The 16,037-nt window shown below is 34.7% G+C and overlaps 1 protein-coding gene across 1 annotated transcript; it reads right to left on the bottom strand.

Annotated features, from left to right (window-relative positions):
• Positions 1 to 220: 220 nt before the first annotated feature.
• Positions 221 to 16,037, bottom strand: LOC139528688 (toll-like receptor 6). The gene is made up of 2 exons (XM_071324809.1): positions 16,000 to 16,037; positions 221 to 3,180 (listed from the first exon to the last, which is right to left on the bottom strand). The coding sequence occupies exon 2, from the start codon at positions 3,146 to 3,148 to the stop codon at positions 1,064 to 1,066; it is 2,085 nt and encodes a 694-aa protein (XP_071180910.1). The 5' UTR covers positions 3,149 to 3,180; positions 16,000 to 16,037; the 3' UTR covers positions 221 to 1,063.

The following is a 16,037-nucleotide window of genomic DNA, read 5'->3' as shown; positions in this document are numbered from 1 at the left end:
ATCGGAATTAAACACATTTATTTAAAACCAGTTGTTGTCATGACACGGGTAATGTTCTTCTTATATATTTTATGATGGTATAATACTAAACCCCTACCGGGAGGGATTGTACCTAATATTCATATGCTGAAGACATAATCTTTCAATCAGTTTAATTGAGGTCTGGAGCTGGCATGTCAGTAATTGCTAGTAGTCTGTTGTTATTTATGTATTAATGTCATTTTGTTTATTTTCTTTTTTTTCATGTACCTCTTCTGACATCGGACGCGGTATTCTCTTGAACTGAATTTAATGTGCGTATTGTTATGCGTTTACTTTTCTACATTGGCTAGAGGTATAGGGGAGGGTTGAGATCTCAAAAAACATGTTTAACCCCGCCGCATTTTTGCGCCTGTCCCAAGTTAGGGACTCTGGCCTTTGTTAGTCTTGTATGATTTTTAATTTTAGTTTCTTGTGTAAAATACGGAGTGTAGTATGGCGTCCATTATCCCTGTACAAGTATAGATATTTGTTTATGGGCCAGCTGAAGGACGCCTTCGAGTGCGAGAATTTTTCGATGCATTCAAGACCTATTGGTGATCTTCTGCTGTTGTCTGTTCTATGGTCGGGTTGTTGTCTCTTTGACACATTCTCCATTTCCATTCTCAATTTTATTTTAATACACTATTCCTCCATGAACTTTTCAGCATTTCTAATTTCCCTATGCATCAGACATAATTATACCGTACTCTTTTTTGAAAAGTTTAAACACTGTAATGCCCATATGAGTTATATACACACCGCTTTCGCTTTATAGGATTACTTAAAATAACACATACAAGATTTAAAATTCAATGCATCATGAGGTTGTGGCGAACAATTGAAAAGCTTGTTGAAAGATTTGTGATAACATGAACACATGCTTAATGAGATAACTCTTACAAAGAGTTCAGGAAAGGATGGTGAATTTTAAAAGCGTTATTGCTGTCGATATCACATCATATCTCACCCATTGTTTTTTTAAGAACAGTTTGTATCTAAGGGTCACTTAAAACACTAGTGGAAATACTTATCAGTGACAATATCATTTTATTGCCCTCCGAACTTTCTTCCAAAACTCCTCCTCTTCTGTCAAACCACCTGACCATCGTATATATGTTGATATTATTAAAAGTGTATGTAAAGACTTCGGCATATCATCAGGTGATACGGTCTCTAACATTATAATCAAAAGTGAGTCTGCACGCTTTAGAAACTTTTTATGGGCAAGTCGCATTTCAAACAGACACCAATCACTCTTTATCATTGCTCGTGACAGAATAAGTATAACTTTTTTACTTCGGGCAATTCCGTTGGCGATATTGTCAATAATTAATTTTCCTCCGTCAAAATCGCGATTATGAATACACAGTTTACGGTCGTTTATTTCGACCATTTTGACAAATTTGTCCTTCACCCACTCTTGGTCTTCTTCGCAATAAACGACAAATCCCGAATATAAGATATTTGACACATCATCCATGCCTTCGTAACCTTTTCGTCGCACATGACAGAGGTATATCGCATGACGTATGTGCCATCGACCTTTATATACCAAACTTACAAGCATGACAACAAAAATACCAATTGTTGATAACACTGTAAATGCTATAAGAAGTTCGTTAATACTTTCACATTCTCTGTCTGAAGGAAAGTAGCTTTTTAACAATGAACCATGTAACTCGATAGGTGTGCTACATATATAATCCTCAGGGTATTGCTTAAATTTTTCTGACTTTTCTTCTATCCATTTCCTTAGCCAAAGAAGTTTACAAGTGCATGAAAAAGGATTATTAGCTAGATATATACTTTTCAGATTTCTTCTCAAGTCCGGTGGAAATAACGATTCTTTGAATACTGTGATGTAGTTCATATCAAGTCTCAGTACTTCGATGGATGATACATTCTGGAACGCTGTGTTACCTTTCCACGTCTTAATATGGTTTTGTGACAAATCAAGGTATCTTAATTTCGGAAGTCTGAAAATCAAATTCTTCGGTATTGTTGTCAATGCACAATGTCTTATAGTCAAATTTAGCAGATTTTTCAAAGGAATAAGCATTCTGAACAATACATCATTAGTTACATTAAACTTGTTCTCACTTAAATCCAAAACTTCTAATTGTGGTAAATGGTTAAACATTTCATCCGGATTGAAGTGGAAACGTTCCGCACTTACGGAAGTAAATGGAAAATAGTTCGCTGAAAAGTTTAAGCTTTGCATAGTATTACTTCTGAATGCCAAGCTCTCAATTTTATATAAACGTCCGCCAGTATTACCTATACTCAATTTTCTCAATGAAGTCAAGTTATAAAAAGTATTGTTCAGGATACGCTTTACCGGATTCTTTCCTATTTTGAGCGTATGAAGATTGTCAAGGCATGAGAAACGGTTTTCGAAATATATGATGAAATTAGATTTGATTTGTAAAATTTCAAGATTCGGAAAAAAACAATCATTTGGTGTCCCGAACATATTCGCTTTTAATTCGATGTAGTTGTAATCTAAATAAAGTGTTTTCAGCTTAGGAGCATGATCAGTGATAAATGTCTGTATACTATTGAACTTCACACTTAAATGTTCTAATTCAGGAAGATGGCGACTAAGTGATGTAAAATTCAATACCTTTAATGTATTGCCTTCAGATATAAGGGTTTTTATTTTGAATTGCGGTACCGATAAGGCCTGATATATAGTTGACAGATCTTTGCGCCAATAAAACCAATTTAGTATAACAGTATGAAGATAGGCAGAGCGTATTCCCCTTAATGTGTCAGCTACAATGTATATTGTAAGGTTTTTGTTTCCGCTCAGATCTATTTTTTCCAAAAAAGGCAGTTTCGAAAAAGCATCTTTTGACATAGTTTGAACACGGTTGCCACGTAAGACAAGTACAGTTAACTTTAACATTGTTAGATTTGACATTGTATTTTGATTAATGACGTGCAGATAATTTCCAGAAAATATTAGCACTTTAGTGTCATGTGGTAGTTTTGGTATATATTGCAGCTCTCTGTGATTGTGACATGTTACATTAGCTCTGTAGCATTTACACAGCTGAGGACAACCTTCCACAACGACACTATAAATCAACAAAAACTGTAACACTCCATAAATGGTAGTCGACATGGTGGTATATTTATCCTTCTCGAAAACCTGACCTGAAAAAAATGTATTTTGTTTACATCATGCATGTCATGCTCAACAGTCAATATTGGTTTGACTCGAAAAATTCAGAGGCAACGCATTTTTGGTAGTAGCAGTATAAGTAGATATTTACTCTTTTAACTAATGGACTCTTTATGTTAACCTACCATAAATATAGATAACATATAGGGGACATATCAAAATAGTGTTGACGCTATATAATATAACCATCTAAGAATAGGATCGTTCCAGAGTCTTTGTAACTAAATGATAGATGGCCGCATTTTTTTTTAACTTCACCACATCCTTACGTTAAAAACTATAAACATATTGTTTGCTAAATTTCATAAATTCAAATGTGGCATAACGTTTGTGCCTTTTCGCCATCGTAAAATTTTTTTTAATTACGTTGACGCCTGGACTGATTCGGGTGTGTCTATTCTGTGTTAAACTTTAATAGCATTATGTTTTCTGTAATTAGTTAATACTTCAGTTTCATTATGTATATCTCTTTCATATTCATTTGTTAAAATTTACTGTTTGCAATAGCATGAATTGTTCTATATAATAAGGATGTTCTCATCCCGGGCACAAAAACAATGCCGTATTTGGCAAAACCTTTTCAACTTTTTATCTTCAGTGCTGTACAACTTTGTACCTTTTTCACTTTCGATCTTTTATATCTGGGCGTTATGTATTCGGGTTTAGTTTTCTGTAATTAGTTAATACTTCAGTTTCTTTATGTATATCTCTTTCATATTCATTTGATAAAATTTACTGTTTGCAATAGCATGAATTGTTCTATATAATAAGAATGTTCTTATCCCGGGCATAAAAACAATGCCGTATTTGGCGAAACCTTTTCAACTTTTGATCTTCAGTGTTGTACAACTTTGTACTTTTTTCACTTTCGATCTTTTATATCTGGGCGTCACTTGCAAGTCTTGTGTGGACAAGGCGCGTTTTTGGCGTATTGAATTTTAAACCTGATGCTTTTTGTTATCTATTAATCATGTTTTTCTTTGTCTAATATGTTCTATTAATTTGTATTGTAGTCCTGTAATATTATGTTGTCATTTCAATGTTATATTTAACTTTGCCATTAAAGTGCGAGGTTTGGCATGCCACAAAACCAGGTTCAACCCACCACTTTTATTCCCCTTTAAAAGTGTCCTGTACCAAGTCAGGAAGATGGCCATTGTTATATTATTGTTCGTTTCTGTGTGTGTTGCATTTTAACGTTGAGTCGTTTATGTTTTCTCTTATTTTTGAGAAATTGAGATAAGACGTGGCACGGTACTTGTCTATCCCAAATTCATGTATTTGGTTTTCATGTTATATTTGTTATTCTCGTGGTGTTTTGTCTGATGCTTGGTCCGTTTCTGTGTGTGTTACGTTTCGGTGTTATGTCGTTGTTCTCCTCTTATATTTAATGCGTTTCCCTCGGTTTTAGTTTGTTACCCCGATTTTGTTTTTTGTCCATGGATTTATGAGTTTTGAACAGCGGTATACTACTGTTGCCTTTATTTTGCTGTCTGTAAATACAATGTAGAATACGTTTAATCTTCAACATCTTGGAAAATACTCTTACTCAGGCTTAAGGATGTACTTAGGTGAGGTTTTGGAATTTGTGTCAAATGTTCGGACTCCTTGGTGTTTTTCCATACAATACAATGTAAAATATTTTGCCCCATAACACCCATTTATTTTTTCATATAAGACTTAATAGCTCATGAAAGGTCAATTACCAAAATTTTAGAAGATTCTTAATTTTCGTTCTTTTGTTTTGAGACCTTATAATACCAATGCAAATATAAGGTAAAAGTCCGAGTCAGCCTTTTCCCGCCAATATTTTAAATCTCAAATATCTCGAAAAGCAGGTCCATGACCTATCAATATTTTTTGCTTATTTTTATCCTTAATTGATGCTCTACCAGATAATGGTATCAATTTTAACTTCTTAATTTATTAATTTTTGCCTAACCTCACCTAAGTACATCCTTAATAACACTTATTGGTGTTTGTTTAATGCAACCCATGCGGATGGAAAACATTGCTGTACTCATCAGTTGTTTTTTTTTTTTTTTTTTTTTTTTTAGACTTAGATATTTTATTTTTTTTTAGACTTAGATATTTCAAACAAATAAACTAGTGAATGAAATATTTACAAAACAATGACCGAAAGTAAAAACGCATAAAATATTCACCAACAAACCACATGCATAACAGGCTCATGACTTGGGACAGGCACATATATAATGTGAGGTTAAAAGAAAAAAGAAATTTTCAATTTTGGTGCAAAAGACAGGTTAAAATTTACTAAAACAAACGTGCAAAAAAAGCTTATCCAGTAAAAAAAAAAGCGAAATAATTTAAGGAAAGGAATACAACAAACAAGCGACACCCCATTCTGAAAAGATGGGTAACTAAATCAGAAGGCAGAAGAAGTGTTTGACGGGTCGTAGAAATTTAAAAAAAAAATGACACCATCTAATTACTTCAATTAATAATACATGATAGCTGTAGAAAAAGTTCAAATGATTGTATTATTATTCAGAAGAAGCGATCGTGACTATTTACTTTGGCACTGCATATTCTTTCTCCTAACAAAATTGAAAAGTATGATCGAAAAACAAATAGTCCACGTTAAACACCAAAGAAGTCGAGTTCAAAGAATATACACATAAGAAAATTTGGTACATTTATGAGTGCCAAAGAGACAGAAGACGCATAGAAAGGTCGAAGTTGAAGTTGATGAGACATATGCTAATTTTCATTTTAACCTTTATTCAAGCAGTTGCAGTTTGTATGCTAACTTAACAGGAATCATCAATGACGCATATTGATCCCCATGACCAGTGATACGTTCTGACTGACTGAAATTACTTTTCTTTAAAATTCACTACACACAATAAAAACGCAAAGCAATCTCTAGCAGCTATGTACATGAAGAAAACAAATGTTTACAGTTTCAAAAGGCAAAATAAAAATTTTAAAATAATACGTGTACAACAATATCCTCTCATCCCCTTTAAAGGTTATCAACCAAACATTAATAGGGAACGTCTTGTTGAACATGAACGTTTTTTTCTTCTTCTGAACATGCTGTGGGTATAACATAATCTGATATTTCAGAAGCATGCAAAATCATTATAGGTTTTGAACAAAAGAAAACAAACGTTTGCTGCGCGTCAACGAACAACGAAACCATCACACCCCCTGCCACGTGTAACGGCGACCCTATGTTTTGGAACAGTATTATGTCCCTTTAAAATGGATTGTTGTAAAATAAACATTTGATTACTACTGTTAATATGAATTATTGATAACAATTTTTGTTTAACATTTCAATCATATTTAGTTACATTATTGTGCTATAATTCATTAAATTTATTCTCAGATTTTGTTGAATTTGCAACTTATAATTTAGTTATAGAGTGTTTATATTTGAATAGAATTTATTAAATAATTGCTAAGATAAATTGTTGTTCTGGGATACACCAAATTAGTAAACAAACCAAAAAGATCTCACAAAACCAAGATGGCGACCTCCAAAATGGCGACCATCACTCGTTCCTGACCGATGGCACAAAATTATTCAAACGCTCACCAAACGCCTTCGGTCACCGAGCCGACCGTGCGAGGGCTGTATAGTCAGTCAAGGTCGTTAAACACTTCCATTTGTTGTTTGTTGTACTGGGCTTGTTTTCATAAGCCACTTTGGTTGATATAACGACCTCTCATGTTAGCTTTTGACTTGTTTACATAAGCCACCTTAGTTGATATAACGACCTCTCGTATTAGCTTTTGGCTTGTTCTCATAAGCCACTTTTGTTGATATAACGACCTCTCATTTCAGCTTTTGGCTTGTTTTCATAAGCCACTTTTGGCTAGTAGGCGTTAATGCTGTTGATACAGTTAAATGTGTTACGTAAAATTGTCAAATTTAAATGTTATTATGCTTATTTGATTATAATTTTAATTGTTCAAGATATTGGCATGTTTATGTACGTAATAATGATGAGTAATTATTTCAGTTTAACTTTACAGAGACTGATTATAGATTGGCACAGAGATAAAGTATTGTATTGATATTTATAGAATGTAAATGCAAATAATTGCATAGATGAAAAAATTCAAATGGTTTAAAGAAAGCTAAACTTAGATTGTTTAGATAGAATGGTATATTTTGATCATATTTGTCTTATCTAACACATTCAGTAATTATACATAGCTCAAGAGGAATGTGTATGAATCGGCAGGAACACATTGTAAAGTTCCTCATTGCTGTATCCTTTAGACCCATGAAAAGGGCTGTCGCTTACGTCATTTTATTTTATGTTAACTTGCTTCAAGATTATTATGTTTATGTAGATATAGGCGTGGATGCCAACATCATTGTTTCAGTCCGATTGACGAGTTTTCATACGCAAATGTGAGCCTTTGATTCTCGTAATCGCTTTTGGCCTTTTATAATAAAGAGCTGTTTTTGAATGATTGTTTTATTCTATAGTAAATATCTCTTAAACACATACAGAATATCTGCATCTTAGACAGTTATATTGTTTCAATAGCATTTGACACAACAGTTTACTGGGTGACGATTCAGTTTAACTATTTGTTTAATTTTGTTGTTCAATTTTTCAGCACTTGTTTTCAGTGATGGTTATGATATGAGATGGTACACGTGTGTGATAACTGATATTGGAGATGACCTGGCCAGCATTTCTAGTGTTCAAATGGTGAATGGAATGAATTGGACTGTGTTCCGTGTGCAATATTTATGGAAATACGGTGTATATATAATGGAGATTCATACCTGCCTTGTTTTTAAACTTCATGGCTTCAGTTTTTTTAAGGTGGGAGGAATGTAACGGCGACCCTGTTTTGAAACAGTATTATGTCCCTTTAAAATGGACTGTTGTAAAATAAACATTTAATTACTATTGTTAATATGAATTATTGATAAAAATTGTTGTTTAACATTTCAATCATATTTAGTTACATTATTGTGCTATAATTCATTGAATTTATTCTCAGATTTTGTTGAATTTGGTTATAGAGTGTTTATATTTGAATAGAATTTGTTAAATAATTGCTAAGATAAACAATTGTACTGGGCATGTTTTCATAAGCCACTGTGGTTGATATAACGACCTCTCATGTTAGCTTTTGGCTTGTATACATAAGCAACCTTGGTCGATATAACGACCTCTCATTTTAGCTTTTGGCTTGTTTTCATAAGCCACTTCGGTTGATATAACGACCTCTCATTGTAGCTTTTGGCTTGTTTGCATAAGCCACTTTGGTTGATATAACGACCTTTCATTTTGACTTTTATTTAAGAGCTTACTGGTCTTGCACAGACCTCAGTAACGGTCTTCACGAAAGGTCTAGCACAGACTTTGCTGACTAACTAGTATTGTACAGACCTTGCTCACCGTGTATGTAACAGCTGACTTTTAGGCCTCAAGGAAAACTAAAGTCGCTTTGCTAGGGTTCAGGATATTTATTAATCAGTAACGTAAAACACCCTGTAATAACAATGATAATGTTATCCTAATTTTACATATCAAATAATAAATTAGTAATACACGTGATAAGTATAATATTCTTTCATTACATATAAAGGTATTATACAAAACATTACACTTTAAAAATACATTTAAGTTATGAACATAATGAGATCAAATATTATGTTTAATCATCAAATCATAGTATTAATGTCTTTACATATAATATTCAGTTGTTCAGATTAACAACATTGATAAATTAAACAAATATCAAAAGCATCTAAAATCAAGGGAAATAACTCTTTATCAAAACTATGTGATTAACATACTCCATAGTTAATTCAACCTTTTAAACGAAATACATTATAATTCTAATAACATATTACTTATCCTTACCAACTTGTGGAGCAAGGTAGTTACTGTTGTGGCACAAACCAATTCAGACGTACATAGTCTGGTATATCACACAGTGATATTTCTATAACAGCTTACAAGTTCTGTAAACCAAAATTTCAATGTTAAATAACGAAATCAAAATCAAATAAATTTCAAATTCACAATCACAAAATAACTAAGTTCTATTTCCAAAATTGAAAATCTAAAAGTTCGATTACTATTTAAAGTAATTTCCGGAACATATATAATGAACTGGACTGTTGTCTTTCGGTGTATAATGTAAACATCCGGTAACACGCACATGTAGTTCTTTTGTTGATAAACAACACGTGGTGGACATCTCATGTGATCACAACAAACCATACTTCCGGAAACACGAGATAACTATTGACATCGTAGGTAAAATCATCAGAGTGCTCCTAGGGGTGATCTGTGCCATCAAAACCGGTAGTGGGCGCCAAATGTAATAGCTGACTTTTAGATTTTCAATTTTGGAAATAGAACTTAGTTATTTTAGAATTGATCCAACAGTTCAGAGATGTTTTCAGCAAGAGTGACATAGACATTGGCCATAGTACAGCAGTTCATCACCGTATTGATCTCATGGATGAAAGACCGTTCAAGCAGAGACATCGCCGTATTCCTCCAGCCATGATCAACGAACTACGTGACCATCTTCAACAGTTGTTAGCCGCTGGGATTATCCGCCGCTCTCACTCACCATGGTCGTCGAACGTTGTTTTATGCCGCAAGAAGGACGGAAAGCTGCGCATGTGCATAGATTATCGTCAATTGAACCAGAACACCTATAAAGACGCCTACGCACTGCCAAGAAGCGAAGAAATACTTGATGCACTTGGAGGAAACAACTTTTACACAGTACTAGACATGAAGAGTGGATATCATCAGGTAGAGCTAGAGGAAACCCATAAACAACGGACAGCGTTCACCGTAGGACCCCTTGGATTTTATGAATTCAACAGATTGCCATTCGGACTTGTCAACAGTCCAGCCACTTATCAACGTTTGATGGAAGAAATCCTTGGAGACTTGCACCTGAACATCTGTTTCATCTACCTTGATGACCTGATTATCTTCTCAGATACATACGAAGAACATCTAGATAGACTACAAAGAGTTCTACAGAGACTACGAGAGAGTGGACTCAAGCTTTCACCAAAGAAGTGCGCATTTTTTCAGGAAAAGGTAAAGTACATTGGTCATATAGTGTCTAGAGATGGTATACAACCCGACCCAGCAAAGATAGAGAAAGTTGTCAACTGGCCACCTCCAACATCTGCAGACGAGGTAAGACAGTTCCTGGGTTTCATTGGATATTACCGGAAGTTCATTTAAGACTTTTCGAAGATTGCCAGACCGCTTACTGACCTTATGCCACCACCAAAGAAGACAAGAAAGCGCAAGACGAAACTACAACCAGCTAATACATCATGGATATGGGGAAAATCACAAGAAGATGCATTTCAACAACTGAAGTCAAAGCTCACATGCCACCCGATCCTTGGATTTCCATCGTACTCCAAGCCCTTTGAACTTCATACAGATGCATCGATGCTTGGACTAGGTGCTGTGTTGTACCAGGAACAGAATGAGAAGAAGATAGTCATTGCTTATGCCAGCAGAGATTTGAGTAAATCCGAGAAGAATTACCCTGTCCACAAACTGGAGTTCTTGGCTTTAAAGTGGGCAGTGACAGAAAAGTTCCATGACTACCTATTTGGAAATACCTTCACTGTAGTAACGGACAACAACCCACTCACCTATGTCTTGACGTCAGCTAAACTAGATGCTACCGGACACAGATGGATAGCAGCTTTGTCATCTTACAACTTCAACATTGTATACAGACCAGGAAAGGCTAATGCAGATGCCGATGGATTATCTAGACTTCCAGGATTATCTGGATGTACTGAAACCATTCAACCAGAGTCAGTGAAGGCCATCTGTAACCTGCAACATACTCAACCTCATCACCAGAGCTTATCAATAATTCCAGATACATCTATGGATCCATCATTACCATCTCAGAAGTTAGTTGATGTTAAAGCCGAACAACGCAGAGACAGATTCATCAAAGACTGGATATATTGGATAAACGAACATCGCAAACCAGATAAACAACAGCTGAGCTATTCACCACTCAACAACTGGTTCCTAAACAACTATGAGAAGATGAAGATTATAGACGGAGTGCTGTACAGAGAGATAGAATCTGATGGTGAAACTTCAAGACAACTAGCTCTCCCAGATAACTACATATCCACAGTTCTCACATCTTTACATGATGATATGGGCCACCAGGGAAGAGACAAGACTTTATCATTGGTACGTGATCGCTTCATCTGGTATGGTATGAACAGAGACATCGAGAACTGGATTACCAACTGCGAAAGATGTATTCGTCGAAAACAGCTTCCGAATGATAGAGCTCCACTTATCAGCATAGAAACAACACAACCTTTAGAACTGGTTTGCATGGATTACTTGAAACTTGAAAGATAAAAAGGTGGATATGAAAACATTTTGGTAATCACAGACCACTTCACCAGATATTCTTTAGCAGTTCCTACAAAGAATCAGACCGCACGAACTACAGCAGATGCGTTTTTCAACAACTTCATTGTACACTATGGATTGCCTAGTCGTATTCATTCGGATCAAGGAGCGAACTTTGAGAGCAAGATCATCAAAGAACTCTGCAACATTACAGGAATGGAAAAGTCCCGAACAACACCTTACCATCCTATGGGTAACGGACTTACAGAGAGATTCAACCGTACATTATTGAACATGCTTGGAACTCTACAGACTACGCAGAAGAAAGATTGGAAGTCCCACGTAGCTGGACTCGTACATGCGTACAACTGTACCAAACAGACAACCACTGGATTTTCGCCGTACTTCTTGATGTTTGGTAGACATCCACGTTTGCCTGTGGACATAGCATTTGGGATTGAGGATACTGGTACTAAGGAACCATCTACAAAGTATGCCGAAGCAATGAAGGAGCGTCTGAAGAAAGCATATGAACTTGCATCTCGTTCAGCAAAGACAGCACAAGGTCGACAGAAAGAAGGATACGATAAAAGAGCCCGTGGAGCCATTTTGCAACCTGGAGATCGTGTACTTGTTAAAGTAGTTGCCTTCGAAGGGAAGCATAAGATAGCGGATAAATGGAAAGAGGACACGTACAGGATTGTTAGACAGCCTAACATGGATATACCTGTTTATGTGATCCAGAAGGAAAATGGAGAAGGACGCAAAAGAACACTGCATAGAAACCTCCTTCTACCAATTGGACATCTGCCCGGTTTGGAAAAGGCTACAGAGCCTAAGAGAAACCCTGCACCAAGGAAATCGCCTATAAAGACAGTCCTTGATGACAAGAAGACGAACTCCGACAGTACCAAAGAGGAAACTGACACAGAATCGGACGAGGAGTCAGAGCAGGGCTATATAATTTATTTGCCAGAGGAAGACGCACAGAGCAACACTAACAGTGATGCTGTACCTGTGGTAGATGGGCAACAAGGAACCGTCAACTTGGCTGGTGACGATCAGTTATTAGTTGATGGTAGTCAAGAGAATGGTTTTGGACAAGACGTTATCCCTCCAGTACAGATAAACACTGGTGAACCACCTCTTGGGGCTAATGTGATAACAGGTCAATAAGCGACTGACCAGATTGACAGAGGTGATACTTCTGACAAACAGGATGAGCAGGATGGCAGTACGCTCCCAGACACATCAGGTGATACCGAGGCAGACACAGATAACACAACGGCTCAAGATAACATACAGCAACAACCAGCAAGGCTCAGACGACGTAGAATATTACCTACACCACCAAGAGAATTACCATCAAGAACAAGAATTAGAAAACCACCCGCATATTTGAAAGATTACATCACCAAACAAGCTATTGGACAAACATCATCTTGGCTACAGAAAGTAGAATGGTTGACAAGACAACTGAAAGACGGAATGTTTAGAGGAATGGAGAATAACATCACACGTACCATCATTGAGATTGTGAAAGAAACACCATAGTAAAATACCAGTTAGAATGCCGAGAACGTCATTTCTTCGTCAGAGGGAGGAGGAGTCGTATGACGTGGAAGTCATTTTTTCAACACAGAGGAGAATGTGGTAGCCTCTTTATTTTGTTATATTGTTATTGTAAAATAAAGATGTATAATTATGTTAATATTAAATAAACTTCATAACATATTGTCTCATATAAACTTTTATTACACTGAAACGTTTCCATACATTATTCATGATTACTTGGATTTGATTGGTTAGTTTAAAGTTTTACCGCTCAGTTCTTAGTTTCTTTGTTTTGAGTTAGAAGGACTAATGGAGTCAAAATGGACAGACGTTCATGTTCAGTAGCCATTGAAATAGTTTGAAAGTATATTGACAGACTCGACATTTTGACGTGAGTTTTCTTTATCTACTTCTTTATTAATATTTTTAATATATTTTCATAGATTGAATGATTTTTGGTATGAATGGTTATTTTTCTCTATGATCCCGACAAGTATTATCGCTACATAAAATGCATATATTATACACTTATTTTATTATATAAAGTACTGGTAGTCATTCGTTAGAGCTATATGTAAATCACTTTAGAAAGTACACACATTCCGATCGATACTTTGAGGTGTATTCGATAAGACTTTGTTATGAGTAGATTTTAAATACCACCGTGTATTATTTGTGTGAATTAGTCTGTACACAATAACATTGTTGATTGATTATAAATAGAAAACATAAACAAAGTTGTATTAGATAGCGAAATACGTTTCTGCACATATTTAAAGTATTGTCCGAGTTATGTTTTATTTTATACACAAGGACATTATTTATATTGTATGTTTTATAATTAGGTCTATGTTTAAATACGGTTTCATTAAAATCCGTTATTTAACATTGTAATTTTGGTTTACAGAACTTGTAAGCTGTTATATAAATATCACTGTGTGATATACCAGACTATGTACGTTTGAATTGGTTTGTGCCACAACAGTAACTACCTTGCTCCACAAGTTGGTAAGGATTAGTAATATGTTATTAGAATTATAATGTATTTCGTTTAAAAGGTTGAATTAACTATGGAGTATGTTAAGCACATAGTTTTGATAAAGAGTTATTTCCCTTGATTTTAGATGCTTTTGATATTTGTTTAATTTATCAATGTTGTTAATCTGAACAACTGAATATTATATGTAAAGACATTAATACTATGATTTGATGATTAAACATAATATTTGATCTCATTATGTTCATAACTTAAATGTATTTTTAAAGTGTAATGTTTTGTATAATACCTTTATATGTAATGAAAGAATATTATACTTATCACGTGTATTACTAATTTATTATTTGATATGTAAAATTAGTATAACTTTATCATTGTTATTACAGGGTGTTTTACGTTACTGATTAATAAATATTCTGAACCCTAGCAAAGCGACTTTAGTTTTCCTTGAGGCCTAAAAGTCAGCTATTACATGTACACAAAAGGTGTTGTCTACACGAAAGATGTAATGCATTTCACTGCATCTAGACACAATGTCGCTATTATGTCTAGAATTATAATGCATCTAGACAAAGGTTAAAATGACAGATTAAGCTATGTCACTTTTATGTGAATTTTAACTTGCTTTTAATATTCATGTTTCATGTTTTTACCTTTACAAATTGTTGCTATTTGTTGAATTATGTAATTTGCTAATTAACTATGAAAACTTGCAAGTGTTAAGTCATACAAAATCAAATATGAAGGATCAGAGACTCCGGATTCCGATACCTACTCTTTACACGGTCGGGGGTAAAATATGTAAAAGTTGACACAGAAAATACACAACGTAAAAACCCTTCCGGTTACATGTACGAAAAAAATACACTTCGCGTTAAAAAGTCGCAAACCCATTCAAATAAAAATAAATCGGGCACATGACGTTTTCGCTTTTTTACCTGTAAAACGATAGGACATTTGCGCTTCAAATACTATGGACATTTCCGATTTTAATTTTAATTCACCTGTATTAATTTGACCGGACATTTGCGCTTTTTACCTATAGTCGTCTACCTGTAATTTTAATGAGAAGTAATCATCACGTTAATTAGCACCCCAGTAAAGAATTGAGAAAGAGAAACTTGATTATTTCTTTGAAATGAGGGCGAAATAACAGTCTGAACCGATAACAATAGCTAAACTTGTTCACTCCTTAGACTTTAGCTATCAAGCTAAACTGACATGTGATGACTTGACGTGTTTTTAAGTCTTTAGAATGTTTACTTTAGCTTTTAATTGTATAAACTTTATACCATGTATCTATGCGCTTTGAAATGTGCTTTGAAACTATTTTTTTTTTTACTTTTTATCATAAAGAACAATATGAATAACTCTTCAAGGTCAAACCTGCCGGTCCCTAGCCCAGACAAAAGGGGAGTGTAGTCATAAATATCAAATATTGCAATAGTGAAATGTGTTATGTAAAAAGTGGAAATGTCCTTTTTTTAAAAAGCGCAAATGTCCTATGATTTGAAGCGCAAGTGTCCAAAATAAAAAGCGCAAATGTCCTATGAAAAGGCACAAACGTCCCGTGCCGAAAAAATCATATCCCGAACATCAACCATTCCATATCGTGATATACCTTTAACATGTATGCATGTAACTTATATTTTACTTCCGTTTTATTTAGTGAATACCCCCGCTCGCCTGCATAATATTCAGTTGTATATTTTTCGGACCACGAGTCAAACAGCATTATTGTTCTTCCCTATGGGTTCTACAGATGCATGACATACATGAAATTAGTTATATAAAATATTATAATTTGATTAATAACATAAAACTACAAACAAGTTTAAAATTAAATTTACACTCACTTTTGCCGTGTCCAGTTGCTATGTGAATTAACAGGAAG

The sequence above is a fragment of the Mytilus edulis genome, chromosome 6 (assembly GCF_963676685.1).
Source record: "Mytilus edulis chromosome 6, xbMytEdul2.2, whole genome shotgun sequence".
Taxonomy (NCBI): Eukaryota; Metazoa; Mollusca; class Bivalvia; order Mytilida; family Mytilidae; genus Mytilus; species Mytilus edulis.
Note: the sequence above shows the minus strand (reverse complement) of the source record. Positions and strands in the feature narration are given on the sequence as shown.

Coding starts and splice junctions, on each gene's coding strand:
- LOC139528688 (XM_071324809.1), bottom strand. CDS start 3,148: ATGTCGACTACCATTTATGGAGTGTTACAGTTTTTGTTGATTTATAGT.